Source organism: Sphaeramia orbicularis, chromosome 13 (assembly GCF_902148855.1).
Source record: "Sphaeramia orbicularis chromosome 13, fSphaOr1.1, whole genome shotgun sequence".
Taxonomy (NCBI): Eukaryota; Metazoa; Chordata; class Actinopteri; order Kurtiformes; family Apogonidae; genus Sphaeramia; species Sphaeramia orbicularis.
The window spans coordinates 51361582-51386548 of NC_043969.1; the positions used below are offsets into that span (position 1 = coordinate 51361582).

General features: G+C 39.3%; 1 protein-coding gene across 1 annotated transcript in view; it reads right to left on the reverse strand.

Annotated features, from left to right (window-relative positions):
- The window catches only part of plekhg2 (pleckstrin homology domain containing, family G (with RhoGef domain) member 2), a 127378-nt gene that overhangs the window by 93510 nt on the left and 8901 nt on the right, over window positions 1-24967 (reverse strand). Inside the window, exon 2 of the mRNA XM_030152682.1 lies at window positions 12212-12289. Coding sequence (XP_030008542.1) covers window positions 12212-12260 — 49 coding nt within the window. The 5' untranslated portion in view covers window positions 12261-12289. The remainder of the gene's footprint in view (window positions 1-12211; window positions 12290-24967) is intronic.

Consider the following 24967-nt stretch of genomic DNA (forward strand, 5'->3'; position numbering starts at 1 on the left):
ATCATAATTTCACAAATATTTCTTTTCTATTTCTGAGATTAATCGGTTAAAGTTTAATGCTGTAAAAAAAGAAAAAAAAGAAAAAAAGAAAACGAGATAAAATTACTGACAATTAACCGTTCCAGAAGTATTTGTTCTGTCAGTTGAACCAGACTTGTTTGTTAATTGACAAATATCTGGTGTAATTACAGGAGGTTTCACAACAAAAATGTTGAATAAATGTATTTTTGTGAATGTATAACATGTATAAGCACTGATAAACTGTCCAAATACAGTTTTCATCAGTGGAGTGGACAACTGAGTCTCACTGAAAATTATTTACATATATATTTATAGGTAATTGGATTGTTTTAATACATGAAAATATTCTTGATTAAACATTAACAAGTTAAAAAAAAAAAAAAAAAAAGCAAAATCTCATGTAAAGTTAGGGCAAAAAACTGTATTTTAATTATGGAAAATTACCGTATTTTTATGAGATGGTTATTCTCCATTATTTAACAGTATTTTTTCAGCACCCCTGCTGCCAGAATACTACCGTTTTTTTTACAGGTTTATTTTTTACACTGTGGAGCTGGAACCATCAAACCAGTAGTGGAATATATAAAAAATAATAATAATAAAAAACTGTAAAAATTAGATTCTCATGGAATGAATGAGGGGGAAGTTCAGTCAGAATTCTACATTATGCTGCGTTTCCACTACGTAGAACCGGCTCGACTCGATTCAGGTACCAGGTCCTATTCCTGGAGATCGTCTCCATTACAGGATTACAGACAGATACTTTAGTGCTATGATGGCGTATTAGGCTACATAGGAAAAATAAAAGCACTTGTCACTACAAGAATAAAGTCATAATATTATGAGAATAAAGAAGCAGTTTAAAATAAAGATCATAATTTAGCAAAAATAATGTTTTACTTTTATGAGATTAAAGTTGTAATATTTTGAAAATAAATTCACAGCAGTGCGATAAAAGGTCATAATTTATAAATTGTCAGTTTTTCCTCCACAGAAAGAGGTAATTTGTTCCAAATCTGTTCAGTTCTTACGAGAAAACAAACCCAAACGTGTGTGAACTGTCTTCAAAGTCCGACTAAGTCCGTTTGCATGTGTTGATGGTGGGTGGGGCTAATAGGCTCAGTATTTGGTGGGCGGGGCTAATAGGCTCAGTATTTGGTGGGCGGGGCTAATAGGCTCAGTATTTGGTGGGCGGGGCTAATAGGCTCAGTATTTGGTGGGCGGGGCTAATAGGCTCAGTATTTGGTGGGCGGGGCTAATAGGCTCAGTATTTCGCCTTTGTGTGTAAACCCCAATGAAAGTAGAACCTCACAGAATGTTCCAGTTCTACATTATCAGACCAGTGGGTACGACTGTATTCTGGTCGGTTACAATATTTTTCCATATGTTTTTAAATTTCGACGTTTTTCTCGTAATATTATGACTTTATTTTTTTTTTAATTAACATAACATTTAGAGGGTTAAAAATATGACCATTATTGACTATTTGGTATTTTTGTTTATGGATCAAGTTGATTAAAAAAAAGTTTTAAAAAAGTTAAAAGCAAACTGTATGAAAAAATATGTGACATCAGTACGACGTGTCCAGATTCGGTGTCTTCGGTGTTTATGAATGACATCTGTGGTCGGGACAACGAAGGGTTAAAGAAAACACTGGAACCAAGTCCATCCCAGTTTCTGAACAACCATCCAGTATTCCAAACACTGACACAGTCCTATGGTGACTCCAACTGGACTGGACTGGACCGGGTCCACATGAACCCACTCCAGTCCTTCAGACCCACTGGGTCCACATGAACCCGGTCCAGTCCTTCAGACTCACCGGGTCCACATGAACCCGGTCCAGTCCTTCAGACCCACCAGAACATACTCTGAATACTTTCCACACATTCCCAGTTAGTGCCTTTAAAAACATGGCCCCCCTCGGCCTCCTTGGACCACTTCCTGTGTCCCAGACTCCGTCCCACCTGTCCTGGTCCTCACATGGACCTGGACTCGTATTTAAAGCCTGTTAGTGTTTCTGCTCCAGACTTCCTGTCCAGTGGAATCTCAGAACATGGTGTTAAATTTTTCCGTCTAGGTGATAACGGAGTCGGCCTGCAGGTTCTTACAGGAACGGCTTTAACAGCTGCAGACGCCGCCTCCTGTCTGTCCACACGTCGGACGACAAAACCATGGCAACCGCACCATCTGATGGTGCCTTCAGGTGCTGTCGGGAACATGAACCTTTCCACCAGTGAATTCAAAATTACCACAGCGTTGTGTTCAAGTGCTTTTACTGTAGCAAAATAAAATAGCTCCAGTGTCCATCTATATTTAACTTTTTACAGTGGAGTACCCCCTGAAATACACTTTTTACAGCAAGCATCCCCTGTAATCGACTTTTTACAGTGGAGTACCCCCTGAAATAGACTTTTTACAGCGGAGTACCCCCTGAAATAGACTTTTTACAGCGGAGTACCCCCTGAAATAGACTTTTTACGGCGGAGTTCCCCTGAAATAGACTTTTTACAGCGGAGTACCCCCTGAAATAGACTTTTTACAGCGGAGAACCCCCTGAAATAGACTTTTTACAGCGGAGTTCCCCTGAAATAGACTTTTTACAGCGGAGTACCCCTGAAATAGACTTTTTACAGCGGAGTACCCCCTGAAATGGACTTTTTACAGTGGAGTATCCCCTGAAATAGACTTTTTACAGTGGAGTTCCCCTGAAATAGACTTTTTACAGCAGAGTACCCCCTGAAATAGACTTTTTACAGCAGAGTTCCCCTGAAATAGACTTTTTACAGCAGAGTTCCCCTGAAATAGACTTTTTACAGCGGAGTACCCCTGAAATAGACTTTTTACAGCGGAGTACCCCCTGAAATGGACTTTTTACAGTGGAGTATCCCCTGAAATAGACTTTTTACAGTGGAGTTCCCCTGAAATAGACTTTTTACAGCAGAGTACCCCCTGAAATAGACTTTTTACAGCAGAGTACCCCCTGAAATAGACTTTTTACAGCAGAGTTCCCCTGAAATAGACTTGTTACAGCGGGGTACCCCCTGAAATAGACTTTTTCAGCAGAGTTCCCCTGAAATAAACTTTTTCAGTGGAGTACCCTCTGAAATAGACTTTTTACAGTGGAGTACCCCCTGAAATAGACTTTTTACAGCAAAGCACCCCCTGAAATAGACTTTTTACAGTGGAGTTCCCCTGAAATAGACTTTTTACAGCAGAGTACCCCCTGAAATAGACTTTTTACAGCAGAGTACCCCCTGAAATAGACTTTTTACAGCAGAGTTCCCCTGAAATAGACTTGTTACAGCGGGGTACCCCCTGAAATAGACTTTTTCAGCAGAGTTCCCCTGAAATAAACTTTTTCAGTGGAGTACCCTCTGAAATAGACTTTTTACAGTGGAGTACCCCCTGAAATAGACTTTTTACAGCAAAGCACCCCCTGAAATAGACTTTTTACAGCGGGGTACCCCTGAAATAGACTTTTTACAATGGGGTACACCCTGAAATATAATTTTTTTTACAGTGGACTACCCCCTGAAAGAGACTTTTTACAGCAGAGTACCCCTGAAATAGACTTTTTACAGCGGAGTACCCCCTGAAATAGACTTCTTACAGTGGAGTACCCCCTGAAAAAATGCACCACAAGAAACAAAAACAAATGCATAATCATCAAATGTTCTGTAAATAAAGAAGCGATTCAAACCATGAAAATGTGTAAATACAAACGGCTGCAGAACCAGTCAGTCCAACAGAAGTGCTCCAGACCTGTAGGGGGCAGCGTTTACAGACAACAGACTAGTGTCCAATAGAATCTAATAAAAGTCACATGACTACGCTACGCCATCCCTTCAGTTTGTTCCACTGTAGTTTAAACCCTACCCGTCAGCTGTTTTCCGTCTGTCTGTCCATCCTGTGTCTGTTCTGCTGACAGCGCCCCCTACAGGTTTGGAGCCCTTCTGTTGGACTGACTAACGGTTCTGCAGATGTTTTTCATTTGCAGATGTTTTCTTGGTTTGAATCGTTTCTTTATTTGCAGAACATTTGATGATTATGCATTTGTTGTTGTTTCTTGCGGTGCATTTTGTTCATTTGCACCACGTTCCTCTTTCTGTACCTGGTTCAGACTGTGTTTGAGTTTGTGAATTTGCATCGTTTCTGTCCTTGCAGCTGTTTTCTCGAGCTCAGACACACACGTCTAAACATGGACTTAAAAGTGAGAACACAACGGCACTTTAGTGTTTTCGGTTCTGATTGTTACCGTCTAAACGTAGCCTTATTCATCAGTAAAACCCAAAATAATATGACCTTTATAATATGAAGTATAAAGTGTGCATAATACGCTCACCCAGATACTGACGGCTGATCTGCTTTCACTAATGGAAAAAATGAAACACATGCTCTACACGAGGACAGAAGCTGAATCCAAAGGGTTGGAACAGATGCCACAGGTCCATGACTTACAGTTTTACAGAATGATGTCTGATGAGATGTGAATCATAACGAAGCCGCCGGTTGTTACAGAGCGTCTGATGGACTGAGCTCAAAGCTGTGCACCTGACACTGAACACAGGATGTGGTTTGGACACACTTCATCCTGTTTCACACAAACACATGCACACAGCAGCAAAAACACATTTTCAAACCCTTCATCTAAATCTAATCATACACCTCAAACTTCCCTTTCTTAAATGCGCTATGGAATCCTTACATCCCATAATATCCTCACTAATACAAACATATAAATACTTTTATTAGTCGTCTGTGCTCCTGTACATAAACACTTTCACATATAAAAACTGAGCAGGTTGATCCCATTATGGCCTTTGAACACCTTCAGTCTTGTCATTTATTTGTGTGCATCAGCACTAGCATTAGCATTAGCATTAGCAAGGAAGTCATGTACATACATCTAGGTCTGTCCTTGAAACTGGGTGTATTTTAGCATCTGACACTCTTCCATCTTTTTAGACCCAGGATGGACCTAATGATGACCTCAGATAAATGTAAAAAAAAAAAAAAAAAAAAAAAAAAAAAAATTATACACTTATTCTGAGCCATCCCATAATTAATGAATTTACAATCAAATATTGGGTCCATAAATGGGACCCAAATATGGACATTAAAGCTACCTAGGTGTCAGAACCCTCTGATATAGACTTTTTACAGCAGAGTACCCCCTGAAATAGACTTTTTACAGCAGAGTACCCCCTGAAATAGATGTTTTACAGTGGAATACCCCCTGAGTTAGACTTTTTACAGTGGAGTACCAGCTGAAATAGACTTTTTACAGCGAAGTACCCCCTGAAAAAGACTTTTTACAACAGAGTACCCCCTGAAATAGACTTTTTACAGCGAAGTACCCCCTGAAAAAGACTTTTTACAACAGAGTACCCCCTGAAAAAGACTTTTTACAACAGAGTACCCCCTGAAATAGACTTTTTACAGCGAAGTACCCCCTGAAAAAGACTTTTTACAACAGAGTACCCCCTGAAATAGACTTTTTACAGCGGAGTACCTCTTAAATAGACTTTTTACAGTGGTGTATCCCCTGAAATAAACTTTTTTTATCCAAGTACCCCCAACTCTCACTTCAGCATTTTTAATTGAAAACATTAGTCCAAATGTGTTCCTGTACCAAAGGTGTCTGTTTATATCTACAAAACTTTATAAACAGACAACATATATTTATCTGTAATATATAAAAAATAACACATTTATTAAAGTAAATTTTGTGTAAAATCTAAACTGAAAAGTGCCCTCTGTCATTGATAAGGAACATAAATAGGTCATTAATTAATAAATGTACCTTTCATCAACATAAAATAATTCCTTATCTACACAAATGAACTCATTTTGAATCATATTAAATATAAATGTTTTTCAAATGTTACCAAAGACAATAAAACTATTATATGAATGTATTTACTGTGGTTTATATTCCTGCATTAATTCTCATTATTTATTTTATATTTGGTACATGATGACTTATTTCATGGATTTAAATACCACCTGGACTTCTTCTAAGTACCCCTGGGGGTGCGGGTACCCCACTTTGGGAACCCGTGAACTAAACCATAAGAACAACAGTAGACCCATGGACATACCCTGAGGAACTCCAAAATCCCTCTTTGTCTCATTCTTTCCATACACATGTGCTGAAACATGTGGGATGTTCAAACCCAACGCCGCTTATTCATTTTTTTGTCCTAAAGCTGTAAAATCTGACAGTAATGTGAAGGTGGAGATGGTTTAAATACAGTGAAACTAAAGGTTTAGAAGACGTGTTAAGTAAAAGACACGTGGACGCAGCGACGGGACGTCCCCCTCATGGGTCTGAAAACAGTCAGCTGTGAAAACGACGTCAGGGCGGCGTTCCCCTTTAAACGGGTGGTGTGGAACTAGAAGTCTGAGTGGATTCCAGTGGGTTTGATTACAGTCATAAGAGCACATGCTCACTGTCATTACCACGACAACAACCACCAAACATGTCGAAGCCTCACACGTGAATTTTCCAAGAAAAAAAAAACCAAACAAACCTCATTCCAGCTCATTTAATGTTCTGCCCAAAAAGCAACACCTTCACAGTTAACGTAAAGTATAGAATAACTGTTTAAGTCAGACACAAACGGATCACAGTCTGTGGACGCGTTGAATCCAGGTGTTTCTGTTCTAGCGGGTCTGGGATCCAAAACAATAACTAACAATGACTAATGTCAGAATAGAGTTTAATATTATGGGATAGATATCAATGCATTGGTTAGTTTGGTTTGGGTTCATCAAAAAATGAGTAAAAAAGAACTAAATAATAAAAAAGAATATACAAAATAATCAACAGAATGAACAAAATAATAAAAAATAAGTAAAAAAGACCAAAACAATCAACAAAATCAACATAATACTCAAAAGATGAGTAAAAAAAATTGATTGATTTATATTCACACTGACTCTGATTTTCAATGTTCTTCCTCTAAATGTCTCTAATATTTTTCCTGCTCTGACTGTAAATAATAATTTCCATCTACTTTCATCACATCTGACTGAGGAAGACAGATCTACCATTAAACTACAGTGAAATATTGATGTTCGTGTGTCTGATCCTCATGGACAGAACATGTGACAGCTGTGGACATGAGGTGTCCACACATTTATGTCCACAGAGCTGAGAGACAGCAAAGTCCCACAAACAGCCAATCACAGGCCAGAACCAAACTGAGCTCAGACTAGCTCAGTCTGCTGTGTTTGGACCAGAACTCCCATGTTCTCCAGAGTTTTACTCTTTCTAGTACCCCCCCCCCCCCCCCGTTATTTCTATTCTATTCTTCATCTTGCCCTTTTTCTACAGTTTTATCTTGGGCGTTCTCTCTATTTTCTGCTTCGTTCCTTTCTATGGCTATAATCAACACATCGGCATTTTATTGTGTGTGTGTGTGTGTGTGTGTGTGTGTGTGTGTGTGTGTGTGTGGCAGCACCAAACACTGTTCAGTCTTTTACTTTATCACCACAAACCATACAACTTCCTGCACACACGATATATTGAGTGTGTGATTGTGTGTCTGCAGGAAGGTATGTGGATGTGTGTGTGTGTGTATGTGTGTATGTGTGTGTGTGTGTGTGTGTGTGTTTGTGTGTGTGTGTGTGTGGTAATGTTAACTCTAAAACCAATATAACAGCCGAGCAACTAAACATGGTGGCTGTGTGTAATTACACCTCATTACTGGGCCTCTCAGTGTGTATTTGTGTGTGTGTGTGTGTGTGTGTGTGTGTGTGTGTGTGTGTGTGTGTGTATAATAACCTCTAGCCTCTCTCTGCTTTGGTGACAGGAAGTCACAGCTCTCGGTGAAAGTTGAGCTGAGAAGTCAAAGCCGTTTGGTCCAAACGTCGCAGAAACAGTTCATATGATTTTAAAACTGGACTAAGTTATTATTTTATCATTTTTATTATTATTTGGTCTGTTTTTTTGGCTGAATCATGAATCGTTGACCTTTTCAGCTGATCTTTGGAAAACCAACCTGTTCCATCTGCACTGGTGTTTCCCACCATGGTCTGTGTAAATGAATACACTGGTTTATACTGGTTTACAAAGGATCTGCCATTACAGACATTAAATGGACTAAATGTTCTGTATTTTAATCAGATTAATTGTTAAACTAATGACCACAGTGCTGTTTAGTTCCTGTTTTCATATATATGACGGTGCGTTCTTCCACATATATGTTGGTTTGTGTCCATTTATCCAACAGATGTCTAAATGTTCCGCTGATAGAACCTGTCCAGTCCATGTGTTGTCATGTGCAGACAGTGTTGGAAGTAGATCTGGTAGATCTGACACTAATATTCCTTTGGACTTAAACTCATTCTATCTTTCATTTGGAGCCCAGACTGTATCTGTGAAACTACAACCAACCAACATTTAGGACTGGATTAGTCTGGATCACGTGTGTTCGAATGTCACGACTTCTTAGGCCTGTAACGGTACACAAAATTTTTGGTTCGGTACGTTTTTCAGTTTTCAAAGCCACAGTTCGGGTTTTTTTTTTTTTTTCCATTCAGTATGGGAAGAAAAAAAACCCTCAAAGTGTCTTTAATGCATTTATTATGATTTTTGAACATTTTTCCCCCAATTTTTGGAGACAATAGAATATAGAAAAACAGAAATAATACTCGAAGCACTCAGAGAGTGCAGACCTCTGCTAAGGCAGATCAGTGGGCCCCCCCGTGGGGCCCCCCCGATAACCACCAAAATTTAATAATTTGTTCTTTGAGCCAGTATCAACATTTCCTGAAATTTTCATCCAAATCCATCCATAAATTTTTGAGTTATCTTGCACATGGACAGACAGACAGACAAACCAACGCCAGCAAAAACAGAACCTCCTTGGCAAAAGTAACAATTCTGCAGCTATAAATCAAATAGAAAATAAATAAAATATTACTAAATGTATTTGAAACATTAGTATTGTACTTTTCCCAGAAAAGTAGTTTTGAACAAACAACAAAAATCTAATCCCAGTTCTGTCAGTTCACATTCTGCGTTAACATAACAACAAAAAAATTCCACATGAAGTGCAACATTAATAAGATGACTAGTGCTGGGCAGCGATTAAAATTTTAAATCACAATTAATCGCATGGATTTCTGTGATTAATCGTGATTAATTGCATAGTTATTATTTTTTGGGGGGGGGGGTTGCCGGCATCAACAGCGTGTATTTCCTTTCCGTGATATTTCAGACTGAAGTACTCCAGTGATAAAAATAATTCCACATGTCAGTGCTTCCAAACAACTTTGGCCTTATCAACCCCACCATCTGAAGACATTTCAAATGAAAATGTCGATGGAACAGACCGCTACTGTTACACATGTTTATGTCCACACATGTTTATTTCCGGTTGTGAGTGATTGACAGGAGTCTTAGTCCCACTAATCAGTACTAATACCAATAAGCCCAATAATATGTGATGTTCAGTTGTTCAAAGTAAACAAAGGGGGCCCTCTAGTGGTCAGAATAAGTTGCACTAACGGATGTTTTTTCCTTTCGGTGTTACCGTAGTCAGTTTGGACATAAGAAGGAACTAACAGACACATTTCTTTCACTCTGTTTGTACGGCGCCAAAAACGTTTGCCTGTGAGTATTTTCTGTTCAGTTGTAAGAATGAATAGTATCAAATATCTCTGATGTGAACTTTTGTTGCTGGACAAAAAGACGTTGTAAATCTTAAGTTAATCTGTAAATGCTAACTGTTAGCGTGTCTGTGGATTTTCCCATTCAAGTTAGCATCGAGCTAATCACATAGTAAATAAGTAAAGGTTAGTTCAAAGGCTGGCATATTCTACCTAAACACAACCAATGAATTTACATAAACTTAGCATGAGCCTGCATAAAGAATTAGCAACCCATCTCCGACTGCTAGCATAAACGAATTAGCTTAAACATGTTAAAAACACATTGTAATAAACACATCCAAAATAACGTCATAAACATGTTTCTCACGGCACGTTTGCATGTGAAATTATTTAGCAAACAACAGAATGATTGATACATACAGGCGTTGAACTGAAGGAGTTACACAAAGTTTGAGTCGGCATTACTCGGAAAGTTCGCTCACTTTTCTCCTCACACACCTTGGTTCCACAGTGCATGTGGAGCGCCAAAATAAAAGCATGAGTTTCAAAATAAGAGTCCATATGTATGAATGAACTAAGACTTGCTTGAAAGGCAGAACGGCATTAATGGGAGATGAAAAAAAAAATTGGCAGTGTTAATTAATGAATGTGTTAACGCAGTAATAATGCGTTAACTTGCCCAGCCCTAAAGAGGACAGACTGGTATTCTGTTTAAACAAACTGAAGAGAAACAGTGACAAGAAAATTAACCAAATTATTTATTTTAGGACAGAGAACAAACTGTTTAGGTCACTTTGTCTGTTTGTGTCTGTGTGCAGGGTGCGATTTGTCAAAAACAGAGGGGGGATTTTTTTTTTTTTATAGGACAGAGTGAGGGTGGGGGGCATTAATATACATCAGGGATGTGGTCCACAACTAAAGCTGGCGTGAAACGAAAGTGAAACTTTACATACTTTCAACATCCAACTCCTGGGTTCTATTCCTCTATTATACAGTGTGTGTGTGTGTGTGAGAGAGAGAGAGAGAGAGAGAGAGAGAGAGAGAGAGAGAGAGAGAGAGAGAGAGAGAGAGAGAGAGGAGAGTAAGTGTGTTTTTCAGATCTACCAGACATAGGCAGTTGTCCTTCACCTGAACCCGCAGTGATCCCAAACAGGAATGTACTGATGCTGGAGGGTCTTCAGTCTCTTCCGTCCAGGTTCACATCATATTTGTTGTTTTTTTAACCTTATATCAGCTGCTATTTCATATTTCAGGTCAGTGTGCGCTCCTTCAATATGTCCATGTGGAACTTGCGCGGATTTAAAGTTCTGCATCGAACGACGTCTTTCGTTCCTTTCTCTTTTTCTCAACATTCTGTGCCGTTTGGGTTCAGCTGTGTACTGAACCGAACAGGTGTGTACCGAAACGGTTCGGTTCAGTACGTGGACCGTTACAGACCTACTACTTCAATTCTGGAACCATCTGACTTATAGACCAGTGGAATTACAGCTGAGACCATTCATCAATTAATTGACTAATCACCTCAAATCGATTTAAAAAACCTGGTTTACTCTGTCAGGGGTCAACACCACAGGTATACCCCCCCAACCCCCCCTGAGTCTGAGCTCCATGGACCTGATAGTGTCAGAAGAATGAACCCACTGAACCCTAAACTCCACCTGGTGACTGAAACTGAGCCCAGATGAACTGTGGACGGAAGAACATGGACATGTGGAAGAACAGCTATACGAGCCACATTTGATCTGATTCAGCCGATTATTGAGGATTTATGTCCAAAAAACTGATGTTCAACTACAGCGCCCCCATGTGGATGACTGATAGAAGCTGAAATCCACAGGGTTCTTCCACCGGGGGGGTGGGGGGTCCACTATGGTGGTTATCAAGGAGAAGAAATCCAACCAAATCTGTTCGAGTTATCGACAAAACACCAAAGAGATCCAAAGTAAAACCATTAAATCGTAAAACTCCATTACAGGATAAAATTATTCCATTTGAATTTTCCTGAATCAATTTTTTTTTTTTTTTTTTTTACATTTTTTTGTATTTCATCAACTTGATCCATCAACAAAAATACCAAATACTCAATAACTGTCATATTTAACTCTTCAAATGACATTAAATGGGTCATATCTAATGACCACGACAAGATGAAGAACTGTATTTTACACCAATTATTGACATGGATTGATAGAATTGAAGGATCAACAGGAATTAAACAGTTTAGATCAGTAGATGGTTTAGGTTAAAGGCGGACGTTTGGGTCTATAAGGGTTAAAGGTGATTTAAAAATCATACAAAAATGAACAACTTTTGAATTCTGACCTAAAACTAATCAAATCTGTACTCTAATATTTCTACTAAGTGTAAAGTGTGCATCATGTTCTGACCCGGTACTGGACAGTTCTGTATCTCTTGTCCTGTTGGACTTGTCCTTGAGTTCTGGACATGAATCTTCTGACTTTGTGCCATTTTTTTGTCCCCTCGTACTTGGACCTCCTCTGTGTGAGGTTCTGGTTCTGGAAAGTCCCATACACATCTGAAAACACATGGGGGCGGGGCTGCTTACCTGTGTTGCTAGGCGATCTCTGGCTGCCACGCCGCGACCCCTCAGGCATGTTGTGATGATGTCACAGGAAGTAGAAACCTGAGGGGAAACAAAGACAAACACCAAAACTGAATATATTTTATTTGGTTTCTTTATTGATGATCTGTCGGTTAAGAAACTGTTTATTCTTCATCTCATTTCGAAACCCAACTTTGTGGTCTTTCAATCCTACTTCAAATCCCGGTTGGACATTCTTAACTTTTGCACTTACGCTGAAGCTGTTAAAAACTAAAGCCTTGTGTAACGATTTTAAGTTGTAATTTTATTTTACTTTTTTTTACGTCTATTTATTTATTTATTTAATTTACTTACCTATCTATGTATTTATTTTTAATTTCTTCCTGCCTCACCTTGAGCATTATATTTTCCATGTTATGTTTATTACTGTTGACTGCTGTTGATCTATTTTGTATACGGCATTATGTAAATAAAGTTAAAAAAATAAAATGAAATAAAACAACAAAGACAAACGCCTGTTGAACGTTCACTAGAAAACCAAAATGAACCCAGAAAGAAGAGACAAGTATGTAATGTTTGGCTGCAACACAAGAATGTGTGTGTGTGTGTGTGTGTGTGTGTGTGTATGTGTGTATGTGTGTGTGTGTATGTGTGTGTGTGTGTGCGCGTGCACATGTGTGTCCAAACCCACTGATACAGTTAAACAGGTTTGACCCAATTAGTCCATTGTACATCAGTGAGTGTTTCTGCAGCTGTCTGCAGAAGGTCTGAGATGTGGGTCAGTGGGGGGGTGGGGTGTTTGGGGGTCCGTAGTGGGGGGGGTTGTGGGGGTAATAGAGGCCAGATGCACCAGTCTGCAGGTTGTTGGTGTGAGCGGTTGAAAACACCTGTAATCGATCAGACGTTGTGTCGGCTGTGAAGGTTCGACTGATTCAAAAGTTTCCGAGGTTTTAGAGTCAGAGAAAAACAGAGGATGGACGAACATGTTCACAATAGAACTGTGTTTAATAGAGTTTATACAAAGGTACACTAAAGGAAATAGGACTGAACACTCCAACATTTTTCCTAATGAACCCATTGAAGTGAAATCCTCCCCAGACTTTGTATGAAATCAACAAATTCAGACAAAGAATCTAAACGTTTGAGTCCATGTGTAACTACAGTTATGTGATCAAGTTGAATAAAAGGAAAAAAGTATTGAAGACAAAAACTGAAATGAATTCAACAGTCAGTGGAGAGGCATGTGGTTAAAGAGACGACTGTTCTGTCTGTGAAGGAACTGATCTGCAGCTTTAAGGAGGGACTGGGGCCCAACAGGGGGTCTGGAGAACCTGGATCTAGAGGATCTGGATGTAGTTGATCTGGATCGAGTGGATCTGGATCTTCAGATGCTTCCACAGATATTCAGTTGTGTTGAAGTCATGTGACTGACTGGACCAGTCCAAGTTGACTGTCTTTACCTGGAACCAGTTTCCTTCATCATTTACTTTGGATCATTACCCTGATGGAAGATCCACCCTGGTCTCATCTTCATCCTCATCTTCATCTTCATCCTCATCCTCCTGGTGGATGTTCAGCAGGTTCATGCTCCAGTCATGGTTCCTTCAATCATATGAAGTCCACCAGGTCCTCCAGGTCCTCCAGTCTTCTCTGTTGCTCTGCTGTCACTGGGCTGATGTTCAGAGTCATTTCAAATCCAAACATGGTCAAATGTGTGACTGGAGTCATGTGACCTCAGACGACCACAGCACATGCTCAGTAGGTCACTGGACGTCCACATGTTTGGAAAACTGGCAACGAGCTTCAACCTGTTTTCTTCAGTAGTGGAATCTTGCAGGTAACTGAGCGTGCTCAGAGGCTGTGGCGGTGCGGTGCATTTCCTGTTGTCCTCTCTGTCCCGGTTGGACCTGCTGGTCCAGGTCTTGGTGGACTCGTGTTCTTCCAGGTAATGTCAGTGGTTGTGAAGGTGTGGACCAGAGGTCGCATTAACCGAAAATATTCTGTCATTGACAAATTTTTTTTTAAATGATGGAAAATTCTGAAGGCTGTCCATCATTTTGACAGATTACAATACTGAGGGTAATCTACCAAAGAAAGTTTTCACACAACACTGTGAACAGAACCTGCTGCAGGATCGCTGGTCTGTCTGTGAACAAGTCATCAAACAGTCCGTAACAGCATCCACCTGCACAGAACCAACAGCACCACTGTTCACAACTGAATACAACAGCAGTACTGCAGTCACATGACTCACCGTTAGTCCACCTGTAGTAGACCTCCTGTCCATTTAGTCCACCTGTAGTAGACCTCCTGTCCAGTTAGTCCACCTGTAGTAGACCTCCTGTCCAGTTAGTCCACCTGTAGCAGACCTCCTGTCCAGTTAGTCCACCTGTAGTAGACCTCCTGTCCAGTTAGTCCACCTGTAGTAGACCCCCTGTCCAGTTAGTCCACCTGTAGCAGACCTCCTGTCCAGTTAGTCCACCTGTAGTAGACCTCCTGTCCAGTTAGTCCACCTGTAGTAGACCTCCTGTCCAGTTAGTCCACCTGTAGTAGACCTCCTGTCCAGTTGGTGCCAGTGTGCATATTAGTCAGTGTCCTGTCTTGTGTTGTTGTTTCGCTGACTTTAGCCAAAATTCGATGCTACTTTGCTAGCACAGACAGCCGAGTCTCCTTTGTTATTTTAGAAAGTCCAGTAAATGTGATGGCATTGATAAACGCAGTGAAAACAGAGGGACTGATGGTGAAGGATGACGGACAAGCAAGGAATACTCCAGTTCTGATGGCATTTGGTGTGTTCTATGTACACGTTCTACCTTTCATGTGTTATTTGATGGCATGTCCATTTGTGCGTAGATCTCTCATTCACAGAACCTGAACTCTAACCCTCAGTGCTTAAGGTATTTGACACTGTGTGAACAAACACAAGGAAAGCTTAGAATGTCTACAGATAACACACCAATTAAAAGTGGCGTATTTAATTATGTGAGTCGTGATATCTCATTGGTTTATCAGACAGCAGCAACTACAGCTGCTGCGTCATTGAGATGTTTTTGAACATTGAATACTACTAAATATATCTCATTGTCATTAAAAAATAAAAATTTGAAATGACAGATAATAATATGTTATGATGGAATTTTTACGACCCTGTTCCTCAAAATGATGGACAATAAAAATGTCTAACACAACCTCTGGTGTGGACACAGCTCTGTGCTGTTACCATCATTCCATGTTTCTTTTGAACACCTTTGGAACAAAAGCCTTTTCCAGCTGATCCGTCCATCTGAACCACACTGACACTAACGACCACAGGTCGAAGGTCGAGTTTCCTCCTCATTAGTTGTGGTTTTCATTTGGTTCAGGGCCTTTCTCTGCTGTTCAACTGCTTTTTCTTAGTGTGTTCAATACTTTTTTCCTGTTTCATTCCACTTGACAGAGCTTCTTCCTTTCATTTGGTTCCATTTTGACTTTCAATGCTGAGCCTTTATTTGGACTTTGGATCCTGAGAAGAAAAATGTCCCCAACTCCAGATGGTGGAGTAAAAATAAAGTTGACTTGTTGCTGTTCCTGACATTTAAATGTCAAAAAGAAAGAAGAAAAGCACAGAGTCAGGCTGACATTTCCATCCTGTTGTTGTTGTTCATGTTCAGATATAAGAGGCTTTGTGGTTCAGTGGATGGAATGTTGGATTTCAACTTAAAGAAACAATAAAGAAACAATAAAAACCCACCTGAGTCGAAGTGAGGACAAACTGAATAATATAAACAGAACCAGTGTCCGTCTGTTCTATGCGGATCAGAACCAGGTGAATGTGTTCTATGTCAGGTTCTGTTCTATGTTCCAGTCCTGTGGTCTGGATGCACATCAATCTAACTATAGAAGTGGGCGGGACTTTGACTAGAGAAGAACTCAAGTGACCAGTAGGAACTAGACTGATATCTGGAACCACTGACATGTTCTAAACCATCAACAGATGGACCAGTAGAAGGAAAGGAACAGGTAGAATATTTAAAACAATCAGTCAAAAAAAATTTCAAAATCTAAATTTATCAAAACTGTGAGACTTTGTAAACATTGTCCCAAAGAAGAAACAGATAAAATTAAAAATGAATCCGACCAGTAGTTTTAGAGAAGATGTTTGAAGAAACTGCTAATGAAGATGAAGACAAGGTGACGAAGATGACGACAAAGACGACAATGAAGGTGATGAAGATGATGACGATAAAGGTGACGAGGACAACGAAGGTGAAGATGATGAAGATGACAACAAAGATGGACATCAAAATATGGACCATTAGAAGGAAAGGAACATTTTTAGTATTTAAAAAATTCGTCAAAGATTTTTTTGTAAAAATCTAAACCGTGAACAAACTTCGTAGACACTGTCCCAAAGACGATAAAATCTGAAATGAATCAGCCCGGTAGTTTACGGAGATATTTGAAGACATTTCAAACAAATTAATTATCATTATTATTATTATTATTATTATTATTATTATTATTATTATTATTATTATTATTAATAATAATAATAATAATAATCCTACTGCAGGTGCTTTTTAAGTCTAAACTCTGTACAGTTTAATTCAAACCACATCTCTAATATTTCACAGATTTAAAGGTGATTTCAGGCCTTCAGTGATTTTCATCAAATTCACAGATAGAAGTACAAAGAAAACCGAGGCTGACGACAGGAACTGAAAACACTGATGACGGAGTCGGACTGAGTCTGAATGAGTCCAGGGCAGTTTTCCTGAGGCCTGGGAAACGCTCCATCCTCCCTCTGTCTGTTTACATTTTTCTGCTTCTATTGGGGTTCATGTTTATATGAGATCACTCACAGGCAGAGGCCAATACACCCCCACCCCACACACACCCCCACCCCCCGGGGGCTTCAGCCCTCAGTGTTGCCTCACAGGCTTCACCTCCACAACACGTCCACAGATCCACACTGGTCTCTTTTCCATGGTCCATCTGAGCTAAACTGTCCCATATTTACATAAATGTGTTCCAAACACAAGTGTGTGATGTTGGTTTGTCCATTCAATCCCAAATGTGCTGATGAGTTTCTTTCTTCTGGTAGATGTCAGTGTCAGTCCTTCCATAAACATGAACATAGATCTGTGTTGTTTGGACTCTAGAATGCTGGTTCCTCCTCTATCTCCTACTTCCATCCATCCATCCATTATCTGCCTCTTATCCGGGGCTGGGTCGAGGGGGCAAAAGTCTCAGCAGGGATGCCCAGACTTCCCTCTCCCCAGATTCCTCCTCCAGCTCTTCCGGGGGGACCCCGAGGTGTCCCCAGGCCAGCCCACAGACATGGTCTCTCCAACGTGTCCTGGGTCTTCCCTGAGGTCTCCTCCCGGTGGGACATGCCCGGAACACCTCCCCAGGGAGGAGTCCTGGAGGATCTGAACCAGCTGTCTGATCCTCCTCAGCTGGTTCCTCTGGATGTGGAGGAGCAGCGGCTCTACTCCGAGCTCCTCCCTGGTGACTGAGCTCCTCCCCCTATCCCTAAGGGTGCACCCAGCCACCCTGCGGAGGAAACTCATTTCGACCGCTTGTATCCAGGATCTTGTCCTTTCGGTCATGACCCAAAGCTCATGACCATAGGTGAGGGTAGGACCGTAGACTGACCGGTAAATCGAGAGCTTCTCCTCTCGGCTCAGCTCCTTCTTCACCACAACCGACCGGTACAGTGACTGCATCACTGCAGACGCTGCACCGATCCGTCTGTCAATCTGACACTCCATCCTTCCCTCACTGTGAACAAGACCCCAAGATACTTAAACTCCTCCTCTTGGGGCAAAGACTCCCCACTGACCCAGTGAGGGCAGACCACCTTTTTCTGGTCCAGAACCATGGCCTCGGATTTGGAAGTGCTGATCCTCATCCCGCTCGCTTCACACTCGGCTGCAAACCGCCCCAGGGCACGCTGAAGGTCCAGGTTCGATGAGACCAACAGGACAACATCATCTGCAAAAAGCAGAGACGAAATCCTGTGGTCCCCAAACCGGACCCCCTCCGGCCCCTGGCTGCGCCTAGAAATTCTGTCCATAAAAATTATGAACAGAACCTACTAAATTCTATTAAATCCTACTAAATTCCAAAATTTATTGGGTTTCCTGGTGTGTCCACACATGTTAACTTATTAAACATATAAACTTAATCAAAAATGTTTATCAGCGCTTCAGTTTCACTTTCAGTTTTTTTCTGTAAATTGGTCTGCACTTCATATTGTAATATTATTTTTCTTACCTTTTCTAACTGTACCTTTACTTATTGTTGGATCTTCTTTTTTATTCTCTTTAATTTATTTATCATTTATTTATATTTTGTCTATATATGTTTAATTTTATTTATTCTTGTAGTTTTTTTTTATGATTATTGTGGCTTGGAACGTCTGTTGTTTTGTATATTCTTGTTATATTCTATATTCACATGTTCTGTCTATGAATAATACATACATTCTTGGAATAAAAAGGAATTCAAACAGGTTGGAGAAATCCACTGGATTTTTGTCCAGATGAATCTACAGATAGTTTTGCAGGAGCTGGAGGGTTCAAATCCAAACTGTCTGAACTATTAGAGTCCAAACCAAGGTTGGAATAGTTTTGGATTTTTCATTCTAATTCAGTTTTATTTAGTTTGGACTTTTTTTTCTCTAATTCAGTTCATTTTAATTTGTTTTTAGAGCAGGTTTGCTAGTTTTTATTAGTTTTTTTTCCTAAATGCTTAGTTTTAGTTCAGTTTTAGTTTAGTCGTCTCTTTTCTCTTCTTCTCTGTCGTCGTATTCAAATCAATCCCAGACAGGACTCTGCTGCTTTAGTCTCCATGTTTCCAGGTAGAGTGGGGACCAGAAGACGACTGGAAACCACAAGTGAACACAAGGGACGAACCCTTAAATATCATATGGTGCCACCAGCTAAAATTAAATAAATCGCTTTCATATCAATCTGACATTGACAAAAACGAAAACAAAGGAAATTTTATCCGTAATTTTTATCCATTTTAGTTAGTTTAATGAACACACAATACAGTTTCAGTTAGTTATGTTTTTTTTTTCTTTTAATTATAGTTTTTATTTATTTCAGTTAACGAAAATGTTTTTACAATTCTAGTTTTCGTCATTTCGTTTGTTTTCGTTAACGATAATAACCTTGGTCCAAATACACAAAGAAATGACCCACAGACTAAGAACAGTGGGTTTAGACAAATATGAACCATTTAAGTATAACATCTGAGTGAACGTTATCAGTGACTGAAAAGACTTTAAAGAGCAAAAGCAGGCAATCAGTCCTGTTCCATTTATGGGAAATTCTACAGTACACACATACACACACACACATACACACACACACACACACACACTCTACAAACTGTTTGTGTTTGAGACAAGACAATGTCAAAGAAGCCAAACTGACCCAGACAGAAAAACACACACAGAGCTATTGTGTTTGAGGGCAGTTGGCACACACACACACACACACACACACACACACACACACACACTCTGACAGTGTAAACTTCCAGTAGCGCTGCCAGAAGAGACACACAGGCGCCTCAGTGTGTGTGTGTGTGTGTGTGTGTGTGTGTTACCCTTCTGATGATGACGACACAAGCATCTAATGTCTCTCTACACAAACTTAAGGACACACAACAAAAGGCCACAGCTTCATTCTGCACGTCAGTCTGAACCAAAACATTCACATGAAAACTATTAGAGTCAGTATCAGCAGGAGTTAAACAATTAGCAGGCGTTAGCTTTAGCAGGATTTAAACAATTAGCAGGCGTTAGCTTTAGCAGAAGTTAAACAATTAGCAGGCATTAGCTTTAGCAGGAGTTAAACAATTAGCAGGCGTTAGCTTTAGCAGAAGTTAAACAATTAGCAGGCATTAGCTTTAGCAGGAGTTAAACAATTAGCAGGCGTTAGCTTTAGCAGAAGTTAAACAATTAGCAGGCGTTAGCTTTAGCAGGAGTTAAACAATTAGCAGGCGTTAGCTTTAGCAGGAGTTAAACAATTAGCAGGCGTTAGCTTTAGCAGGAGTTAAACAATTAGCAGGCGTTAGCTTTAGCAGGAGTTAAACAATTAGCAGGCGTTAGGTTTAGCAGGAGTTAAACAATTAGCAGGCATTAGCTTTAGCAGGAGTTAAACAATTAGCAGGCATTAGCTTTAGCAGGAGTTAAACAATTAGCAGGCGTTAGCTTTAGCAGAAGTTAAACAATTAGCAGGCGTTAGCTTTAGCAGGAGTTAAACAATTAGCAGGCGTTAGCTTTAGCAGGAGTTAAACAATTAGCAGGCGTTAGCTTTAGCAGGAGTTAAACAATTAGCAGGCGTTAGCTTTAGCAGGAGTTAAACAATTAGCAGGCGTTAGCTTTAGCAGGAGTTAAACAATTAGCAGGCGTTAGCTTTAGCAGGAGTTAAACAATTAGCAGGCGTTAGCTTTAGCAGGAGTTAAACAATTAGCAGGCGTTAGGTTTAGCAGGAGTTAAACAATTAGCAGGCATTAGCTTTAGCAGGAGTTAAACAATTAGCAGGCATTAGCTTTAGCAGGAGTTAAACAATTAGCAGGCGTTAGCTTTAGCAGAAGTTAAACAATTAGCAGGCGTTAGCTTTAGCAGGAGTTAAACAATTAGCAGGCGTTAGCTTTAGCAGGAGTTAAACAATTAGCAGGCGTTAGCTTTAGCAGGAGTTAAACAATTAGCAGGCGTTAGCTTTAGCAGGAGTTAAACAATTAGCAGGCGCTAGCTTTAGCAGGAGTCAGCATTAGCAGGAGTTAGATTTAGCAGGAGTTAAACAATTAGCAGGCATTATCCTGAGCAGGAGTTAGCATCATCAGGAGTTAGCTTTAGCAGGAGTTAGCATAAGCAGGAGTTACACAATTAGTAGGCGTTAGTTTTAGCAGGACTTAGCATTAGCAGGGGTTAGATTTAGCAGGAGTTAAACAATTAGCAGGCATTAGCCTGAGCAGGAGTTAGCATTAGAAGGAGTTAGCTTTGGCAGGAGTTAGCATAAGCAGGAGTTAAACAATTAGTAGGCGTTAGTTTTAGCAGGACTTAGCATTAGCAGGAGTTAGCTTTAGCAGTAGTTAGCATAAGCAGGAGTTAAACAATTAGCAGGCATTAGCTTTAGCAGGAGTTAGCATTATCAGGAGTTAGCTTTAGCAGTTCAATTCAAAAATATGGTCATCGCTCCATAGAAACAGTCATACCACATCAACAATAAATAAATAAATAAATAAATAAATAGAGTGTAAACAGCTAAAAATAAGTTAGATTAAAAAGAACATAGAATCAAAAAGACAAAGTATGTACTCTACTGAACACATTAAACATAAAAATATAAATTAGCATCAGTCGTCCGCTCCAACAGAAGTGAAAGCTGATGCTTCGTTTGTTGCGTTCGCTGTAACTGGAAACTGTCATCGACAAGGATTAAGGCTGAAGATTTATCAAATATGACTTTTTACTGCACTGTTCAGAATTTATTTTCTAAATATTACGACTTTAATCACATAAAAGTACATTATTTTCATTAAATTATGAGTTTTTTCAAAACTACAACTTTATTCTCAAAAAATTTTGTCTTTATTCTTGAAATATTACAACGTTGTTCTAGTGAAATTACAGGTTTTATCTGGGTATTTTTGACTTTATTCTTGTTGTGACAGTGTTTTATTTTCTTATGGGGCCATAATACGCCGTCGTAGGCTAATATGTCACAGATGCTAAAGTTAGCTCGGATTTTAAATGCATGACAATTTCTTTGCACAACATGGACTTTGAATTATTTATGTTATATTATGCATGTTATATATATATATTACTGTCCAACTGTTTTCAGCTTCTACCACAAATGTTGACTTTCTGAACTAAATAAAAGGCTTTTATGTTATAATTACTTTTCAAACTCATGTTAGTTCAGGTTCTACATTCAGTCTAATCTGATCTGAAGTGGATCAGAACCAGGAAAATAAGAACAGAAGAACCTAGAAATAATGACACAAACTATTGTTTTAGTGTGGAAAAGGTCAAATTATAACAAGAAAAGCACTCAGAGAGCGCAGACCTCCACCAAGACAGATTTGCCCCCCCCCCCCCCGATCATCACCAAAATGTAATCATTTCTTCCTTGTGCCAGTATCAACATTTCCTGAAAACTTCATGAAAATTCGTCCATAACTTTTTTAGTTATCTTGCTAACAAACAAACAAAGGTAAAAATGTTTACATTTACAAACTAGCCTTTAAAAATATGACCATGAACAAACTGAAATTCATCAATAAACATAAGTATAATCAGTACTAATCAGGTTCAGTTGATCATTTCTACATGTTCATTCTATCGTACAGATCCAGTGGATCTACAAATACACACCAGTTAAGAACAGACTGAATACTGGAACAAATACACTGATTTATATGAAGACAGTTCAGATTTATTCAGATTTATTCAGGTTATTTACATTTTTACGACGTACACACACTAAAACAAAGACCAAAGTGTGTATTTGTCATTATTCTGTTGGTATTTGACTGGTTCTGATCCACTTTAGATCATGAACTGTGTTGGACCGACACAAATCTGATCAGTACAGACGTTTGTTTGACATTGGTTTGTGTCTGAATGTAGAACAGATCCACTGATGTTGAATTAAAAAAGATTTTTGTGTAAAAAAAAAAATTGAAACCATTGGTTTCATTTGTGGTAAACTGTTGTTACTGGTGTTTCACATTATTAAAGCTCATTTCCAGATCCTTTTTACACAAATAACATGAAAATTCTGACCTAGAAAAGGAAGATACATGTAATAAAGACAAGGTGGATATTTTTTCTATCAGCACTTAAAACTAAAAAACAAAAAACAGATTAATATTCCTAAAATGAGTAAATTTCCCTTTGTTGAAAATCACTTTTTGCAGTGTACTGGTCTGAATATGGAACCTGAATTAAACTGATTCAGTTTTATGTTTGTTTGTCATACATTCAGCCCAGACTGGACTTTACAGTGGGCCGCTTTAGGTCCATGGGCCGTATGTTGGACCCCCCTGAACTAGGTGGTCGAGTTTAATACATAAGGTAAATTCTAATCAAACAAACATGGAGGCGTGTCCATGTGGTGACACACACTGTAAAAAATGAGGACACAGGAACTGTTTACCCTCAACACATTTAGACTGAATTTATCGAGTTCAATAATAAATACATATAAATACATTTAAAAACATAACTATTGAGTCAGTACATCTGCATAAGACCATGTGTGTGTAGATAGATAGATAGATAGATAGATAGATAGATAGATAGATAGATAGATAGATAGATAGATAGATAGAATTTAAAATAGATCTTACTATGTAGACTTAAAAGAAGTATATCCTTCTTAAAATTAGATTTTTATCATTCTATAATGCTCAGATAATATTTTCTTATTTTAATAAAACTTGATCAGTGTCATTTTCTTCCTGCACTGACGATAATTGGACTGAAATAAGACATTTAACCCAATAATGAGTTGAACGGTCTTCTTTTTACAGTGTGTGACAGTTCAGACTGAGTTGAACTGTCTTCTTTTTACAGTGTGTTTGTGTGACTGTCTTCTTTTTACAGTGTGGACTGGTGTGGTCAGTCCAACACAGATCCACTGATGTTAGAACAGACTCGGATGACCTTTGACCTCTGTCTAACTGTGGACATTCCATTTGTCCGTCTATGAACCAAACAGACGTTTTAGGTTTAAATTAACCCTTAAACACCAGAACTTCTACTGTGTCAGCCCCACGTACATTTATCTCTACATTTCACCTTTTTTAAGTGACTTATCACCATTTATTTTAATATTATCCTCTGTATTTTCCTTTTATTGTCTGTGTAAATCCTGTATTTTCTTATATTTCCTTCACTGATGGTGCAGATGTTCCTTAAAACTCAGATTAAAGTTGAAGGTTATTCAATCAAAACAGAGAAAAAGTGACTTTTTCATTCAAATCCATCATGAACTGAACATAAACCAGGTTAGTTTTCAGCGGAGTCTCATCAGCTGATATTTATTTTCAACAGTGTGACCTCATTCTATTGTCCTGGACTATTGTGCTGTGGTGAATTGTGGGAAATGGAGTAAAACTGTCATCGACTGCAAAGAAAAGACCAGAAAAGATGGAAAGTCCCCGAATGCATTTATGACTTCTGTTCAATGTATGTGACCAATAACAGAGGTGTGTGTGTGTGTGTGTGTGTGTGTGTGCGTCAGGTGTGTGTGTGTGTGTGTTTAAAATGAGTGGAAAAACTAAATGATAGACGTTGTGTTTTTATGGGTCGACTGGAATGAGTCATGATGGGAATGTACAGACAGACAACAGAAGGTGTCAAACACACACACACACACACACACACACACACACACACACAGAGACACACACACACACACACACACACACACACAGACACACACACACACACACACACACACACACACACACAGAGACACACACACACACACACACACACACAGACACACACACACACACAGACACACACACACAGACACACACAGACACACACAGACACACACACACACAGACACACACACAGACACACACACACACACACACACACACACACACACACACCGTCCCTTTGTGTCTGGATTCAAACATTACATTGGAACATATGACAGATAAAGCCCTGACAGTCAGTCGGACTCCCACAGTAAACCTCTGTCTTTAAATGTCGGTTCATGTTTGTTTCTAATCATTATC